Source organism: Corapipo altera, unplaced genomic scaffold (genome assembly GCF_003945725.1).
Source record: "Corapipo altera isolate COAL_440 unplaced genomic scaffold, ASM394572v1 46, whole genome shotgun sequence".
Taxonomy (NCBI): domain Eukaryota; kingdom Metazoa; phylum Chordata; class Aves; order Passeriformes; family Pipridae; genus Corapipo; species Corapipo altera.
Window position 1 is genome coordinate 11,889,183 of NW_020884883.1, and position 18,053 is coordinate 11,907,235.

General features: G+C 36.6%; 1 protein-coding gene across 10 annotated transcripts in view; it reads right to left on the bottom strand.

The window, feature by feature from the left end:
• Positions 1 to 18,053, bottom strand: part of FAM49A (family with sequence similarity 49 member A) — a 53,783-nt gene that overhangs the window by 20,330 nt on the left and 15,400 nt on the right. For 6 of the 10 annotated variants that reach the window (XM_027641041.1, XM_027641032.1, XM_027641037.1 and 3 more), the window contains exons 2-3: positions 17,488 to 17,538; positions 15,633 to 15,701 (exon numbers count right to left, since the gene is read on the bottom strand). Coding sequence is in view for 3 of the 10 variants with exons in the window: in XM_027641031.1 (XP_027496832.1) it covers positions 696 to 700 (5 nt within the window). In the remaining 7 variants the exon portion in view is untranslated. Of the gene's footprint in view, positions 1 to 695; positions 1,499 to 2,804; positions 2,951 to 15,632; positions 15,702 to 17,487; positions 17,539 to 18,053 lie in introns of those variants that run through there. The other 4 variants (XM_027641038.1, XM_027641031.1, XM_027641039.1 and 1 more) reach the window with 4 other exon arrangements.

An 18,053-nucleotide genomic window follows, 5' to 3' on the forward strand; every position in this document is an offset into this window, starting at 1 on the left:
TGGCTGATACTACGAGACAAAGCTTTTTTCAAGTTCTCCCACAAGCATTACAGTAGAGAAAGTATCATCAATCCTAATTTCTACGTACATATAAGGGATATATTTCTATAGCAGGAAAACCTAGGAAGGTAATGTGAGGCTTGCAGATTTCAAAATAGCCACAATCATACCATAAAATGATATAAATTTAATCAATATTCTCTTCAGAGCATGCAGTTTCATGTAAACAAGGCTTTTGTTAGACAAATGGCTTTGTTTTGCATTAAATACTACTTCAAAATTTTCTCTCCAGAACAAATCCAGTGAGCAGACTGTCAAGCCCTTTGCAATTAGTAGCATCTTGCATATACAAAATTGAAACATAAAGAAGCATTTTCCATTATTTGTAAAGTTACATTCATTTATATGCAGGAAAAAAAATACACTGTTCCTAGAAAGGGGAAAAACATGCAGACAAAGCAAAACAGATTTTATACAGTGTTAAAACTTGTATCTTCAATAAATTAATATTTTCATTAAACTGGCATAATACATTTTATCAGCATTAGCTAAGAGGAAAAAGATATTGTGTATACGCTTATTTTCCTTTTCACAACCTTGAAAGAAAAAAATTACACTATGCAATAGTAACACAATCTAAATGACTGACTCAGCATGGATTCTTCACTTTCAACTCATTTTAAGCCATATCTTACCTCATTGCCTTCAATCTTCAGAGAGCATCCAACCATTTCTTCTACTGCCAAAGTTTGCACTGCATCCAGAACTGGTTTAGCTGATAGTATGCTTCGAACAGTAAGAAACCCTTTGTGCCAAAAACCTGAGGATATGCTCCCTCATTTGCACTGAGTAGCTTGAGGTCATGTGCCCAAGCTCTGCTTTCTGATCCTTCTTACACAAGTACAGCACAACTCGGCTTGGGAGATTTCTGAGTATTTTTCCGGAACTTTTGTTGTATTTTTTAGCTTGTTTTTCATTTTATTCCCCTTTCCTTCAATCCTTGTGTAAAAACTGATTCAGCTATTTAGGTCACAAGTATGAAACAGAACCCCGTACAAACTTATACATATGTTCATGGCCAGGCAGAATTTTCCAATGATCCTGAAGGCTCTGGTTTGACACCATCTATTTTCAAAGTACCTCAACTCCAAAAATAGTCATATTCAACATCAACATTCAGAAAATATGGTTCAGGCAGCTGCTAAACGTGCTATAATTGAATGCTATGAATTGAAATAATTTCTTAATGGTTTTCTAAAAAACAAAACTAAAAGCAACATCTAGTTCCAAGAAGTTTTCAAGTATAATTCATTCAACACTAAGTTTTGACTCCGAATTAAAAGGCCAACCTTCACCTCAATGGATGTGCTAATAAACACAATTCCTTGCCTCAAACTGAATTATTTTATTCTGGATAGCTTGCTGCTTCCCAGTACTTGGATCTTCCAAACTGTCTTTCCTTAAAAACTCTAACAACATATGCCAAACCTCAGGAACTGCAAGTTACCTCCAGGATAATTTTTAATGGAATTTCAAAGTAACTAATGGAAGGCATTCTGAGCAGGTCAGGATATATACTGTGGTTGCAAGAAAAATGCAAATAACAGCTGACGCACAGAAGCAAATAAGGAAGGTTTAACTTAAGAGCATAAAAATCCATTTAATAAAACTGGAAAGCATTTTATTTTACTTACTGTAAAATCAGTTTAAATGTTGAAATGAGACTCAATGCATATATAAAAATATTGCTGATGTTGCACTACTAAATGACAGTGGCTTCTCTTTAGTCTCTAAATCCCTTAAAATTCTGACTTTTAACTACACTTTAAAAATTATGACATGTTGAAAATAATGTTTGCATTTTCTTTTTCTCTACTGCTACCCAAATCATTAAAGCTTACATAAGCATATAGAAAATACTTTTTTAAGATATTGTTGATAGTTTAAAGCTCATTGCTTGATTTTTGATGCTCAACACTTAATTAGTAGCACACAGACATAAGCCATAACACCAGTAATGAACAAGAAGGTACGTTTAGAATTTTGTGGTTTATTTACCATTATCCAGTAGCATATTTAAAAATCTGAGCTTTGAACAAAATAGCATGGGCTGGTTTTCCAACACATAACTTTCTTCCTAAAATTTCATTGATTCAGTTTCAACATTCTAGAGGTATTACCTAGGATGGGAAAATATATTTCTTCTCCCCCACTAAACCAATCAGATAATTTTGAATTGTGATATATAAAATACTATGCCCCCTCCCCCAAACAAATCAGAACTCAACCCTACAAATTTGCCATGGATTTTATATACCGAAATATATTCTTATTATATATTTAAATCCAGTTTTGAAAATGTAGTAAGTGTTCACAAACTGGGTATTAGTAACTAAACATTGAACGACCAAAGCTAAATATCATGTTATTTAACTCTTCTTTAAAATCTTTGTTTACACACTGTTTTAAGCAACTACATAATTTTCAAGTGTGGAGTTTTGCACTTCTTTCAAATGACAGCTACAGTAAAATATAAATTGTTAGAGAAGTACTAATTGATTTCTTCTCTTACAGGACTAATTTAATCAGCACCAACCCAAAACTATCAGCAGCATTGCAGCTACACTGAAGACAGACAGATAAAGCATTTAAACCACGTTAGTGAAAAAGGACACATTCACCAGCTCAAGCCTTTGCTGTTCATCAGTGCTCCTTTGCTAGATACTGTTTCCTAAATCTGCCTGCTTGCATAAACATGGTCTAAAAGGCTTTTGTCAAAATGAGCTGGATCAGCAAATACTTACTGCTTAAACTCATTTACATCACCCTAACGTAGCAGGGCTGTGAGTGTTCTCATGAGCAGCTCCATTGGGAGTTTCAGGAGAAACAGAGGCTCCCAAGCTCAGCAGAGGCACTGAAAGATCCGGAATGATAAGTTCTAGTGGCACACCTGCATGAGTAGAGACAGGAGGCATCCAGTCCACAGTCTGAGAGAACTATACGAAGCACATCAGTGCCATTAAAGCACTGGAACTGACCTTACTGCATGAATAATTAATTGTGGTTTCAAAAATACACCAGCATCTGAACAAACTCAAGATGTCTCAGATCAAAAGCGGGATTCCAAATCACTGTGATATTCACTTATACAGTTTGTTGAAATGCTCGTAAGGAAACAGCAGAAGTGCAAGATGCAAAAAATTTACTTGGAGAACTGGCTGCTCATGGCTTGGATGGGTGCACTGGACACTGGGTGAAAAACTGGTTGGATGGCCAGGCTGAGAGAGTGGTGGTGAGTGGAGTTACATTCAGCTGTGGAATTACATCCAGCTAGGGGTCAGACACTAGTGGGGTTTGCCAGGCCTCAATACTGGGGCCAATCCCGTTTAATATATTTATCAGTGATCTTGACAAGGAGATTTGCATTGGTGAGGCTGCACCCTGAGTACTGTGTCCAGTTCTGGGCTCCTCACTTCAAGAATGACATTGAGGTGCTGGAGCATGTCCAGAGAAGTGCAATGAAGGTGGTGGAAGGTCTGGAGAGTAAGACTTATGAAGAGTGGCTGAGGAAGTGGGGTTGTCTAGCCCGGAGGAGGCTCAGGAGTGACCTTATTGCTCTCTACAACTACCTGAAAGGAAGCTGTAGCAAGGCAGGGGTCAGTCTCTTCTGCCAGGCAACTATCGAAAGGATGAGAGCACTTGGCCTCAAACTGTGACAGGAGAGATTCAGGCTGGACACGAGGAAAGATTTTTTTCATGGAAAGGGTTGTAAACATTGGAACAGACTGTCCAGGGAAGTGGTGGAATCACCATCCATGGAAGTGTTCAAGAAATGACTGGATGTGGCACTTACTGCCATGGTTGAGCTGATCTGGTGGTGATTGTTCGAAGGTTGGACTTGGGGGTCTTTTCCCAACCTAAATGATTCTGTGATTCTCTGATCGAGTGCACCCTCAGTCAGTTGGCAGACAACAGCAAGTTGGGCATAAGTGTTTATCACCTGGAGAGCAGGAAGGCTCTGCAGAGGGATCTAGACATGCTGGATTGATGTGCCGAGGCCCAGTGGTATGAGGTTCAACAAGGCCAAGTGCCAGGTCTTGCACAACTGGTGACTACAGGCTGGGGGCAGAGTGACTGGAAAGCTGCCAAAGGGAAAAGGAGCTGGGGGTGCTGGTCGACAGCTAGCTGAACATGAGCCAGTGTGTGCCCAGGTGACCAAGAAGGCCAGTGGCATCCTGGCCTGTATCAGTCATAGTATGGCCAGCAGGACCATGGAAGTGATAATGAGCAGTGAGACAAGGGGAAATGGCCTCAAGTCGCAGCAGGGAGGTTTAGATTGGATATTAGGAAAAACTTCTTCTCTGAAAGGGTGGTCAAGAATTGCAACAGGCTGCCCAGGGAAGTGAGTGAGTCACCATCCCTGGGGGTATTTAAAAGTCATGTAGATGTGGTGCTTAGAGATGTGGTGGATTTGGCAGGATCAGGTTAGCAGCAGGACTCAATGAACTTGAAGGTCTTTTCAAACCTAAATGATCCTATGATCCTATAATTTATTCCCATCAAACTCTACAGTAGGTTTCTTTTTAATCATCTCTCCATTTTTATTATAGTTAAGAATATTTGCATGGATATGTTATTATCATTATCTTCCATTGTTTTACTGAAAAATGTTTAAATCTTATAAATTGTAGTTGCATTGACTAAGAAAAACATAACAACTGGTATTTAATAGTCTCAATTGTGCAAATACATTTAGTTTTCAAAAGTGGTATTAATCCTCTATGGAATTCATTTTAGAAATAAGTTTAAGACTGTATTGTTATACTAAGAAAAGAAAAAAGTAAAAATAGTCATATATTTGTGTTTGAGATGCTAATTGCACAAAATCCCCAATATATATAAGATATTTGATAGTGAAGTACATACAGTATTCTTTTTTTCTTTCAGAGAGAAAGCTACATTCATTTTCCAGAAAAAAAAAATTATCCCCAATGCTGGCCTCTAAACCCTGTATTTATAAGATTTTCATAATATAAATGACATACATAAAGTGCACCAAGAGAAAACCTACATGCAAGCAAAGAAAAATCAGTGCCACACATTCTTTAGGCAGGTGAAGCACAAACAGACAAAAAGAAACCCCAACAAACTCAAAGCCAAAAAATAGATATAAAGAAGTGAAAAGTGGAATAAGAGAAGAAAGTCGCTCAAGGTGAAAGTAACTCAAGATAAAAGAATCATTCCTCCTTTGAACAATCATTTTATTAAAATTCCTAGATAAGCAACACTTCCAGCCAAGAGCTTTTGCTGTTAACTGATATGCAGATTGCAGGACACAATTAAAACCTAAAAAAAAAGTGAGGCAAGTAAAAGGGAATTAATAAATGGTTTGTAATGACAAATACATTTTCACTAATCATAAAATGTTTAAAGACTTGGCCATCAACATTAGTACCCGTAGCCCCAAGGATTACAGAGCTTGGCTTGTGGTTTCATTAAAATTAAGAGGTAAAAAAAGAAAAAAATTACCTTAGATGAACTTAAAATTTATCCAACAGGGGGATTTTTCTATATGTCAACTCTCATACCTGAATATACTTTGAACAGAACTCGTATGTATTTTCAAAGTAAATAATGTCAGAGCAGCCATCATGAAAGAATGAAAACCAGCCAACCAAAATATCTGGATTTTGATTCACAGGTCATAATAATAATAAAAAAACCCCACAACACAAATGAACCAAACAAAAAAACACCAACAGAAATGTGAAATGGAAGCCAATTGGGTAATTAGAATAAAATTATATTTGAAATCAGGAAAACACTGTTGCACTTTGCTTATTCTGTCAGAGTGTAGAGTAACTACAGTAACCTAGTCTGAATATGCACTGCCTGCATAGATGCTTTACAAAACGGGGACATAATTCCTCTGTACATGGTAAATGGAGCCTCTATCAGTTGATGCTGTTAGATAAGCAAAGCAGGATACCACTGCTTACCAAACTGATACACAGCAGGGAGAGTTAGTTTTAAGTGTCTCTTCCTTCAAAACAAAACCACTGTATTTTTTCCTAAGTGGAGTTTGATTTCTTCCAAGCTTTTGTAAGAGAAGGGCAGCCACAGCAACATCTTCCCCTTAAAAGTTTCTTGTCCTCATAATTTCGCACCAAAATCATAGTGAAACAGGAAGTAAGCCATCTTAAACACCATTCAGTTTTGGAAATCTAATTATTTGAACATTTGAGAAGGTATCTGGTTTCAACATCTGTGAATATAATGAGTAAAAAATCTATTCTTGATCAGATAAGTTCTTAGATACATTCTTAGATACAGAATCAGAAACAGACTCTTGGGTGAAAAATTAGAAACAGAAAAAAAATGTTACTGGTCCTTTCTGCCTATAAATGACTGCTGATTATTGTCTTCTGACTGTGCCACACAGAGTATTTTTATCATACTCACAGAAAATCCAGTGGAAGTGGTTGAAAAAACTAGATGAAAACCATCATTATCTAGTTTTTTGGGCAAAGATGGTAAAAACTTTCCTCAGTTTGATTTTATTTTCAAGTTATTTTTTGTACCAGTTGATAACAGGAATAAGTCTTTGCATCCTAATTTTCTTCTTTCTCTATTTTACTTCTCATTTTAATACATAAATGCCAAAACAGTACATGTAATCTCAGTCAAGTCCTGAGATATAAAACCATAAATCCTACAGTGACCAAATACTGTGTATTTGCCAGTGATCTGCTCTAAATGCGTCAGTAGGTAGAACATAATGCATTTTGCCATTTTGTGTTTCTGGTTTGTAGGGTACAAACCAGATCTGTAGGATACAGATCCGAAACAGTCTTTACAAGTATTGCTTCCTGGAAAAGGGGAGGGAAGTCAAAAAATATATTAAAGTACTAAGTAGACAATACACTCAGATCAAAGATATTGACATTAGTGGAATTAAGAGAGCTATGGCTGACTATATGTATCAATAGCTCACAATTTGAGGAATTAAAGATGAAATGTGGATCTTTGTAGGGATTAGTTGCTATTAGTTTAAAATACTTCCACTTGTGCAACAGTGGTCTTATTTAATATCTCATTACACAAAATAAGAAAACTTCTTGACCAATTTCTGTTACAAAGCTGTTGATGGAAATAGCAAGAGTTCCACTAGGCAAAAAAAAATATTCAAAAAACCACTGTAGATAAACTGGAGGTTAATACAGACTTTAAGAAAATTATTTAGAACTTCAGAAAAAGCTCACCCAGGTGTCTCTGGGTGAGGGTAAGCATGCAGGAGTTACAGAAAAGTATAAATTTCAATAAAACTCCCCCTTTTTTCTTAATTAACTTTGTATCACTTTTAAAATCCTTCTGATATTATTTTCTTAATTCCTTTTCTTTCACATTAAAGACTTAATTCATTAAGACATACAGGGTAGAATGGTTCCATGCCATTTTTCTGCAAAACAGCCTGCTTTGAAAATTGCATTTAGTTAGTAGACAAGCAAATTAGCCCTCTTAATGATGCAAACACAAAGAGATTTTTAATTTTATATTGTGCTTAATACTTTAAGAAGTGCATTCCCTAGTAAATCTATTTTCAAAACCAGTGTTTTACTTATACTGACTGCCAAACAAGCCTTGTGCCCCAACACGAGCTAGCTAAACACCGTTGTAACTTTTTTGGGTATATTAACAAATCTGCTATTTGCCTAAGATGACAAACAGGGAAAGACCTATTGCAGATGACACCAAATTAAAACCATCCTCTTAATTAAAAATTAAGATTTCTTGTAAACATAAAAAAATTGAAATTACTTAGTGATCCTGACAGGCTCATCAGTTATTAATCCTAATCACTATTCCTAATTTAAGAATGAAATTTGCACGGTAACTTTTTATTAAGCAGATAAAATTGATGCACAGTCGTGACCTTATACTCCACTCCTTTGCTTTGCTATATATCCATTTTTAGCTGACTGACCGCTGTGGATGGCGATCGGCCCCAAAGCCACTGACGCCGGTTTATTCCCTCCCCAGCAGGAGATGCACAAACCCCGGAGGTTCGTTTTCCAGGGAAAGCGGCGGGAGCGGGACACGCGGCGCGGGGGCGCCCCCTGCTGCCGCACGGCGGAACAGCCCCGAGGCTCTGGAGATCCGCAGCCTCCCCGGGCACCCGCACAGGAAAGCTCCTCCTCGGGTTCAGCTGGACTTCTACTGTGCATCAGCTTCTTGCCCGTTGTCTCTTGTCCTGGGCACTGCCGGGAATATCCCGGCTCCGTCCTCTTGATGCTCCCCTTTTCAGATAACTAAAGACATTGATGAGGTCCCCTCTCAGTTTTCTCCTTTCCAGGCTAAACTGGCCCAGCTCCCTCAGCCTTTCTTTATAATGAATGAGGTGCTCCAGTGCGCTGACCATCTCCAGAGCCCATCTCCCCATCTAAGTAAAGGCCAGGATGAGCCCTAACGCCAGCTGAGCTCAGCCTAACATCCCTCTGCAGGAGACCCACGCATCCGCCTGGATTCCTGCAGGGACTCCAGCTCCTCCATCAGTAGATGACCTTCTCCTCTACCCTTACAGCTTGAACAAACCCCAAACCAACCCAGACAATATTTTAGTAACATTTAATACCAATATTAAAAAAATAATTATATCGCTTTCCCTTTTTTCTGGCTGAAATTCAGAACTTAGTTTAAAAGTAACTGTGACTGCCTCGAAAATTACCACAACTGTCATTTCCACTCAAAGGTTGAACAGCACACAGGGGCTGTTTAGGCTTAGCAGGGTGAAATCCCGAGGGTGGTGAGTGTTCTCAGCAGGGCATCTGACACATTCCACATCAGCCCTAGCACCAGTCCTGTTCTCTCCTTCTGAACAGAAATAACATTTCTATTTACACTTATTCAAGCAGTTTTGATTAGCATTATTTCTTTTGAAGTTAAGCAGCACTCTAAAAGTTGAGAAAGAAGAAATGGTTTGGTAGTCTGATTAAAGAAGAGATACATGGTATGAGATACACTAACTTTAAAATGCCAGTTACTTGCTATGAAAAATGGAAGGAAGCAGTCACATCCAAGATTTTCTTACTGCCTTTGCTGAATCCTGTTTGAAAGGCATATCATGGAACTATAGAAAATACACTATATTTAAGTTTAGAGCAAAATTTGAAACTGCTTTCGCATAACCTTGTTTCATTTTCAGTTCTAACTAACTTGCCATTCACATTTAGAGGTGGCATAAGTCATATCTAAAATAAATACATCCTTGTAAGGACAACATTCATTAGTTTCTAAGAAAATTTCAAAGTATAAGCAACTATTTAAATAGGAAACTAAAAAATATTTAGAACTTTGTTGAAAAATTCAAATTGTGTAAAAACTACACAGGCAGACACCCCTCCCCTCCCCAAGCACATGCATATACTCATGTACACAAGGAATTCCACACAGCACTTGAAACATCTCTGGAAATTGAATTTCGTTTTATTCTCCTCTGACCCAATTACTATTTTAGTTGCAATTTATTCAACCGACTTACTAATAAAAACAACATCAATAAAAACTCCAGAAAAGCCTGAGAAAATAAGTAAAAAATACTCAGTGATTGAAGATTATCAGGTTTGCAAGTAATGCAAATTTACTTAAGTCAAAAAAAAAAAAAGTTTAAAGAACAGAGTTTAAAGACTGAAAAGAAATTGAAAGACCTAAATCAATACACATTTCAAAAGTGCAAAAATATTTTCTATAAAAAAAGTCTTTAAACTGCAAAAAGATTAATAGTCTTTTATTATAGACTAGATTTTTTTTTTAACACTAATGTTGGAAAAAATATACGTATATGAACAATATAAACTATATATATGTATATCTACATTGGTATCAATTTTTATATATTTAAATTTTATATGAAATACACCACATTATTAATACTACCATCCAAACTACTTTGTAGAATTTTTATGAAAGGAACATATTGAAGAAATGATTACTGTAAATAACAGTGGTGGAACACACATTTGGTGCCTATCTCACCTTTCTGATCTTCTGAAGGAGAATTATTTGAAGTCTGAAAAAGTCCAACTCCAGCAAGGCCCATTCGAGTTCTACGCTCCTGTTTTGGGTATGGCCTCCACACTGTCACCCAACAAAAGGCAATAACTACTCTCAATCAGACCTTGACTTAATTTGAACTTGAGTCTTCAATTCAGTTCTTGAATTACAGGATTGTTCTAGTTCAGTGTTTGCCCAGCCACCCATCTTCCAACCATAAGGGTTAAAATGAAGCATTGCCTAAAATTACCACCATAGTACCAATTAATATTTTATTAACCTAAAGAATCAGAGCAAAGCGACCAAGATTGTTGTTTACTGTTTCAAATCAAATTAAAAAACCTTACTTTCCTATAAGAAGTTTAAAATTCTGTAATAAATAATTCCTACATTTAACACACTTAATTCAGAAATTGAACTGGCTATAATAAAATTCCTAAAATGGGGCTAATAATTAAAGGTTCTTTGAAAACATGCTATGTTCAGCATATTCCCGGCAGGAAGAAAACTCCAATACAAATCAAGATAGCTGTCCAGCACCTGATTAGGTTTTGGAAGTGGGCTGCAGTTGAGGCAGTTATCCACTAAGTGGCATTATCAACCCAAACACCTAATTTTGACAAAAAATAATCATTGTAAAGAACATTTTACCCCCTACAAACTAACTGATGGAAAACATTTTTTTTTTGAATGATTCATTTTATTCCAGTTTTTCCTACACTTTGGCATTGTTCCAAACAGCATTATCAATTTACTTTTCACATCAAGACATTTGGAAATATTTAGCAGGATGGTCAGGTTAGAAATAAAACCATCATGACAGACCTATTAAACAGAGTAACCAAAATCTGGGAGCAATATGAGTTCAAATTAGACACATAAACGTACAACAAGGTATTTTAAAAGTAGCTGGGGTTTCAGTAGTGCTGCAAATCAACAATTCGAGTATTTCCTGTTGTGAAGTATAAAAGTCACACCAAATGTTTACTTTACTTTAGATGAAACACTTAAAAAAAAAGTAAATCCAATAAATTAGATATACTGATGCTACCTGATGCTATATAGTATTAAAAAATTACAGTAATTGGGAAAGTAAGAAAATGACGCTTCACTAATTATTTAGGGATTTGTTTTCAAAATGTTACTTAAGGATTAATGACTGTAAATATTGGGGGATTTTGACAATTGTTTGCTGGAAAAATGCCTTTAGGAACAGTAGAAAAACCAGAAAAAAGTATTAGAACAGAACTCTCATTTTAAAGTAGTTTTCCCCTATTCCTATTGTTTGTCCCTGGTCTTTTATCACTGTCAATTTGTTCATACATAAATAGCTACTGAAAATAAAGGGGGAAAAAGTCAGTATTATTGTAGACAAGACTACGGAAAATTTAAATGAGTAACTAGTGTCTCCCTGCCTCATCAAAGCATATATTTTAAGCTTGTGAAATGTCCTATACATGCACTCAAAATTCTCAGCATACTCCAATGCTACGAGCAAGACACTCCTTTTTTTTTTATAAGTGATTTTTTTTTTCCTCACTGGCCACAGAGGAATTGCATTTGGACATGGTCCTTTTTCCCTACATCCGCCTACTACAAACATTTGCTGCAAGTCAGTGACTCCAAAACCAAATTGTTTACAATTAACTCAAAAAGCCATTAAAAAATTGTTTCTTTGTTCCAGTTGGAAAGAGGGACAGCCAGATGTGTGGCTTGTTGATCTTGCTCTTTTCTGACCTCTGAGTGTAGGAAGAACTGCAGCTGAGGAAGGAAGTCAGCAAGTTGTGCTAATGAAGGTGAACATTGCAAAAAAAGAGCTTGCAAATCTTTTTCGTGAAAGAAAAATCTCTTGCAAAATTTTTTATTAAAAAAAGAGATAACACAAAGCCATACTTTTTGCTATTGATGAAATATTAGAGCCTTTATTTCAGAAGAAGTCAATAATGTGTCTTTTGTTACTTTAGAAAAAATTTACCCTTTATTTCAAAAACTTCATTAAGTTTCACTGCTGTAAATTAGCAAACAACTCATCATTAACACCTGCTGGGAAACCATCCTTCTTTGAGGATGCAAAACTCAGAAAAAGCATTTTAATTTTAGGCTCTGACTGAGTCACAGTCTAGCACTACAGACCAAAATCTAGCGTACAGCCGAATTCCAGATTGAGACTGTGCCCAGTTCTTGGGAAAACACGTCTGGCCAACAATGCAAGGCAGCCCCCTACAGTTATCAGAGTACTTTTCTTCACAGGTCTTCCTGAAACATGATTATGCATTATATCTGTAAAATACTTGCCAAAGAATTAACTAGAAATCAGTGTTGAAAACCTCATTACATGGTACTCCTTGCAACAGTACAGAACAGGCCTGTACAAGGTACTTTGTGGGCATAAAAACAATCTCTCAAAGACTGCATAGCAACAGGTGTGAAATGTTATCTTGTTTATAAACTTTTAATTACTTTCTAAAAAATGTGTAACACGCATTCTGGATTCTAGACCACAGTGCTTATTTTATCAAGGTAGTTGAGATGTTAGTAAGTTATCGTGGCCTGAGGTGATACCCAAGGACACATTTGTGTGTGAAGTACAAATTCACTCCAGAGATTCAGCTTTAGATATTAATTCTGGCACCTCAAGCAGTTAGTAAAGCATACTTCAGGCATCCAACTTAATTGTGGAAATTAGGTTAAATGTTTGATGTTGTTCTCCCTGCACTGCTAACTTCATCTTAACAGTTCACACTGCTTTTGGTAGAAAATGATGCCTAATTCTTGTCAACCAGTTACTATTTCAGAATATACTTACCATCTGAAGACCTGAATCATCATAGTTCACCATCATAGTTCTTTGTCTAACTTAGGTCTACTATGATATTATTTAATTAAGAAACTTGCCTATGTATACTTAGAAAACAGGAAATTGAAAATGAAAACTAGTTTACTCTCTTCCCACCTCACATTCTCCTACCTCCAAGGTCGTTTAAAAGCCAACACAGACACAACTATTTAATCTCATAGGAAAATTCAAATTCTGGAGAACTAAAGCAATATTTAATGTCATACTTTTCCAAACAGTTTTAAGGGATACTGGTCACTTTAAAAACGGTCCACGAGATTCAGTCTTTCTCTTTGCACTGAGAGAAACGAAATCCTTGTCATGTGAAATTCCCAGCACAGCTCAAGGAGCTCAGAGCTATGAGCACAAAGAATTGCTTCTGTCACATTAGAATTTATTATTGGCTTGTCACTGTCATATTAAGATTTGATTTTCAGAATATTTTCTTTAAAAAAAAAATCTTCAGATGCTTCTATAGCTTGCATTTTGTCAGTCTTCTGAAAAAAAAATCAATCTTTAAAGTCATTAAAGGCATATTTAAGGGTTTCATTTGGAAAAAAAAGTCTTAATAACTGTAAAAGGTCTCTAATAGCAAACAGAACTTCAAAAATACATCAGGTAAAAGAAAAAAACTAACACATTTTCCTACAGTTGTAATTCCTATTATTTCCTGCCAATTAGCTTAATAAAAGCAGTGAAACATGCTGTAGTAATATTAACTTTCTATGGAATAATATTTGAAATAATCCGTAATTTAAGAAATCTCTATTTCCTCATTTCACCCTCCTTTTTTCTCCTCATTTTCTGTTTCTTCTGACATGTCAAGAGTATTTATCTCCATTCCTACCATTTTTCCTTTTATTCTCCCTTTTCAGTCTACTTGTTCTGTCTGTAAGACCTCAGTCCTCTCCACCCCTGGGGTAGATAAGCTCATGCAGAGCACTCGTTTTTGAGATTCTGTCCTCTCTGGCTCAGAAGGATCATCCTGCATTTAAAAAGTAGCTTGGGCCATTAATTAGTTAAATTGCTATTATAAAATTTAATAGGTATGTCATATACATAATTCCTACTTCAAATTCCATACAACTCCAACAAAATGGAAGGCTGGAAGGCATTTTAAAGGAGAAAATAAAAATAAAATACGCAAAGTAGTTTCGCTGGTAAAGTATACAGTTCTTCCAAGTTTACATCATTAGTTTAAAACACAGAGAAGAATAATTTCCTACACTGCAGAAATTGTCAAAGCTTTGACTGCAGCCTTTCATCTAAGTAAGTCTCTCCTGTCACCCCTCACATTCACCTTCTCTGTTGGTCCTGGGTTTATTCACCCATCCAGTGAACTGAAACAGGAATATTGCTGTCTTTCAACAATGCTGGTTCCACATCCTTTGTGGCCTTAAATTAATGAATCTCTACACCTTCCAAACACCTCTGCACCTGGCTTTATTTCTTTTGAGTATACCTGCATGATTACAAACACCTTTATTTTGACAGACTGCCCTGTGTCACCTGGATACTGTGAACCTGCTTTAACAGAAACTCAGTCAGGCTGCTGCCATGTTGGGTTTGTTTCTACCTGCAACAAATGGAAGTTTTTGTGGTCTTTTGCCCACAGCATTGCTTGTTGGATGCCTTTCACAGCAGCTTAATTAATGACATCATTCACTGTTAATAAAGCAGGGTTAGCTCAAAGAGTCCTTTCCATACGCAATGGCTTCCATCTCTGAGAAAACATCAGATCAAAACTACCATCTAGCATAGCCTTACTTGCCATGATAAAGATATTGCCCTTCAGATCTTAAGTGTTAGATGCTGCAAGTGCCCAATTTCCTGTGTGTTTCATGTTTCCCAGCAGCCCAGAAAGGGTTGGTAAACAGCAGTGGTTGGGGTAGAACCAGCAGACCTGGGGTCTGTGACTCGCTGCCTGGAAGCCCCGGTGTAGTGCTGACCTCAACTTGGCCACATGTGTAGTGTGACCCTGAGATCTCCCTTCTGTTCCTTGTAACCTACGCAGAAAACATGGATAGCCAAATTGGCACAACCTCTAGTATTTCACTAAAAAAAAGCTAATCTTCAGTGACAAATTCTCTTTTAATTACATCTACAGATCAAAACCTTCTAGCTTCTCTGCTTCCTCCTCAGTTATTGAAGTCCACAGCTGTTCACAACCCCTTCATAGACTTCCTCATATATCAAACCTTTTCTTGCAGCAGAGAGAAACAAGAAGTTTAAAGCCAATAAAACAATTTGTTGCTGCAGATACTGGCACTGATTTCCTTGCATTGACACCAGTACTTGTTTGAGTCTGTAGTGAGCTGATGCAGAGTTCTAAACTGACAAAAGTAATCCTTCAGGAAGCCTCTGCAATCCCACAGATTTTCAGCAGCAAATTCCCTAAACCAGCATATCCTGCTGAGTGAAGGTGTTGATAGAAGAAAAGGGGCAAACAGAACTCACCTGCCACTTTGGACGGCAACATGATGATCAAACAACTACACACCCAATCATAAAGATAATCCTGCACATAGATGGTCATACATTTGTTGGTGCAGTTTCTCTCAGGGAATATTAAAATTTAGGGCAAGTGAACTATTATTATTTAAAAGGTCAAATAACATTGGACTCATTCAACAAAGACATAAACACTGCACAAAGTAAAGTCCAGCATATTGCACTCTTTAGCTTTCTTGCATTTCACATATAAAAGAAAGGGAGTACTTAACACAAACACTTGGTTATGTCTTACCTAGGAATACAGTGGTTCCAATTCACATTCAAAAATCCAAAGAGGGGATGCTAAACATTCAATGTCCGTCTGTCATGAAAAACATTCAAGATTACACTTGGGATCATTGTGCTTTTCCCTATCTCAATTTTCAGATTAAGCTTTCTAGTTTAAAAAAGAAATTCCCAAGAAAAATAGAAATTATTCTATTCAAAGTGAACTTTGTATCATCCAAAAATTTTTGGAGCAATACCATTCAAAAATGCAGCTGGGTCGAAACAATCAGGTACTTAAACTAAACTTTATCCCATATAATTCTGCAAAACAGAATCAATTTAAGTTGGATTTTATAGTGAGCTGTTGCAAAGGCTGGTAGAACCAAAGGAAAATAATGTTCACTAATACTGGTGTGCACAGAATTAAAAGATACAATAATGAAATCATGAAAATAGGAATACATTTCCAAAACATTTAGCAATTTAGTACAACGGCTATACTTATTTAAAACAGTATTTATATTGAAAAAGTCCAGTTAAAGCAGTTCTAAATTCAGAAATTAATTTTCCAATCCCTTGTAACTACTGAAATGAAGAATGTAATTTAAATGCCCAATAGTGATAATTTCATTCTGCAAGTGTGAGGGAGAGGGGGTTCTAATGTAAAAACAAGGGCACCAGATCCTCCATAAGGATCTGCAGGGACAGTTATTCTAATGTCACTTTTTCAACCCTCTAAATAAAATAACTTAGAGAGAAGCAAGTTTGCTTCTAGAATAAAGGCAAAGGTAACAAGAAAAATAAATTCACTACAGAAAAACTTGGAAGTGAACTTCCATTTCAACCATAACCTCAATAATGTTAATATAACTCCACAAACACTCTTCCCAGATATTCAGGTTCACTATCCACAAAACCTCAGAGGCCAAGCCATCAGGTCCATAAATCAGCTTAATTAAGTTTTAGCTTTGAAAAACACATAGTCGTTTCTGCAGCTATATTTATAGATATATGACTAAAAATTGGTTCTAATCTAATTATGCATTTTTATCATTTAAATTCAAAATAGTAAGAGTGCTTGATTTCTACCTGAAGAGGAATTATCTTTTGAAACTCAGGGGAAGGGTGATGCGGTGCAGATTGGCTTTTTTCCTAAAAATACGTTCCTTACTGCAAATTATAACAATTCATTATAAAAGCAGATTAAATTAAATCAAAATGCAACACTAATTTCCCAAGTAGAACACCCACACAGGGAACTAATTAGCAACAGCTCCTCTGTGTAAACAAATCTTTGTACCAATTAGTAGCTGGTCAAGGCAGGGAACTCCCTTTCTCTAGGGGAAAAATGTCTATTTTCAGCATTGCTTTATTTTGCTGCTGGCTGCAGATTCTCTCCAGTTCTGTAGCAATGGAAGGTATTTAGAACTTATATTTCAGAGAGTTTGATGGGAACTCAGTCAAGATCTGGGGAAAAAAATGGCAGTAGAAGCCCTGTAAAAATCACAGAATCAGGACTTCAAAAGGGATGAGAACAAACTCTGGTCTCTGCCTAAGCCAATTCTGTCCCAAGGGTTTACACAGACCAGAACAATAACAGTGAAACGACTCAAAACAAACAGTGGAGTAAATGAAAAAAGTACATGGGAAGAAGAATTCTCAGTTGTTATTCCATAATAAGAAAGGCAAACAAATAAAAACCCCAAGGCGAGAATATAATGCCCAGATAGCATTTTTAAAGCACCAGTTAGGTGCAACAGTAAAACTACATAATAGGATGGCATTCAAGGGTGGCTGAGTGTTCATTTATCATTGATGACATTCAAATCTGCTAGACAGCTGTTCTGTGCAAGTCTGAAAGTACCAGAGTTGACTCTTACCTTGTTGAAGATGATCCAGAGCCTTCCTGATATTTAGACAGAGGCTGCAATCTGTGGATTTTAAAAGTTGTTTAAAAGTACTGTTATTAATAAAACTGTTTCAATTAATAAGTAAAAATCAGAAAAGTTACTTAAATGCCTTAAATACTGAGTAATTTGCCTTTTTTTCAAAAACAAAGAGTATTCCTGCAAGGTATCTTCTACTGTGTATTACGCCCAGAGTAAAAGGTCAATCGGTCTCTCAGTACAGACAGTGAACTACTGTTTAGGACACCAAGTTCACCCTGAAAAGTGATGCATCTTACATGGGAAAGAAGATGGGAAAGAGGTATCAGAGAACAGGCAAAGCAGGAACACCTCAGGATAGGGAAAGTGCAGCACCTCACAGAACCCAGAAATACCCCTTTTCCTACAGAGCAGTTATGTAGTAAGAGACAACTTCTGACCCTCTGGCGTGACTGGGTTGTAAAAACCAGCTCTAAATATCATTGATTTTTACAGCATTTACTGGTTCAAGATATATGAAAACATGTCCACTTCCCTCTTGACCCAACAACAATGATGGT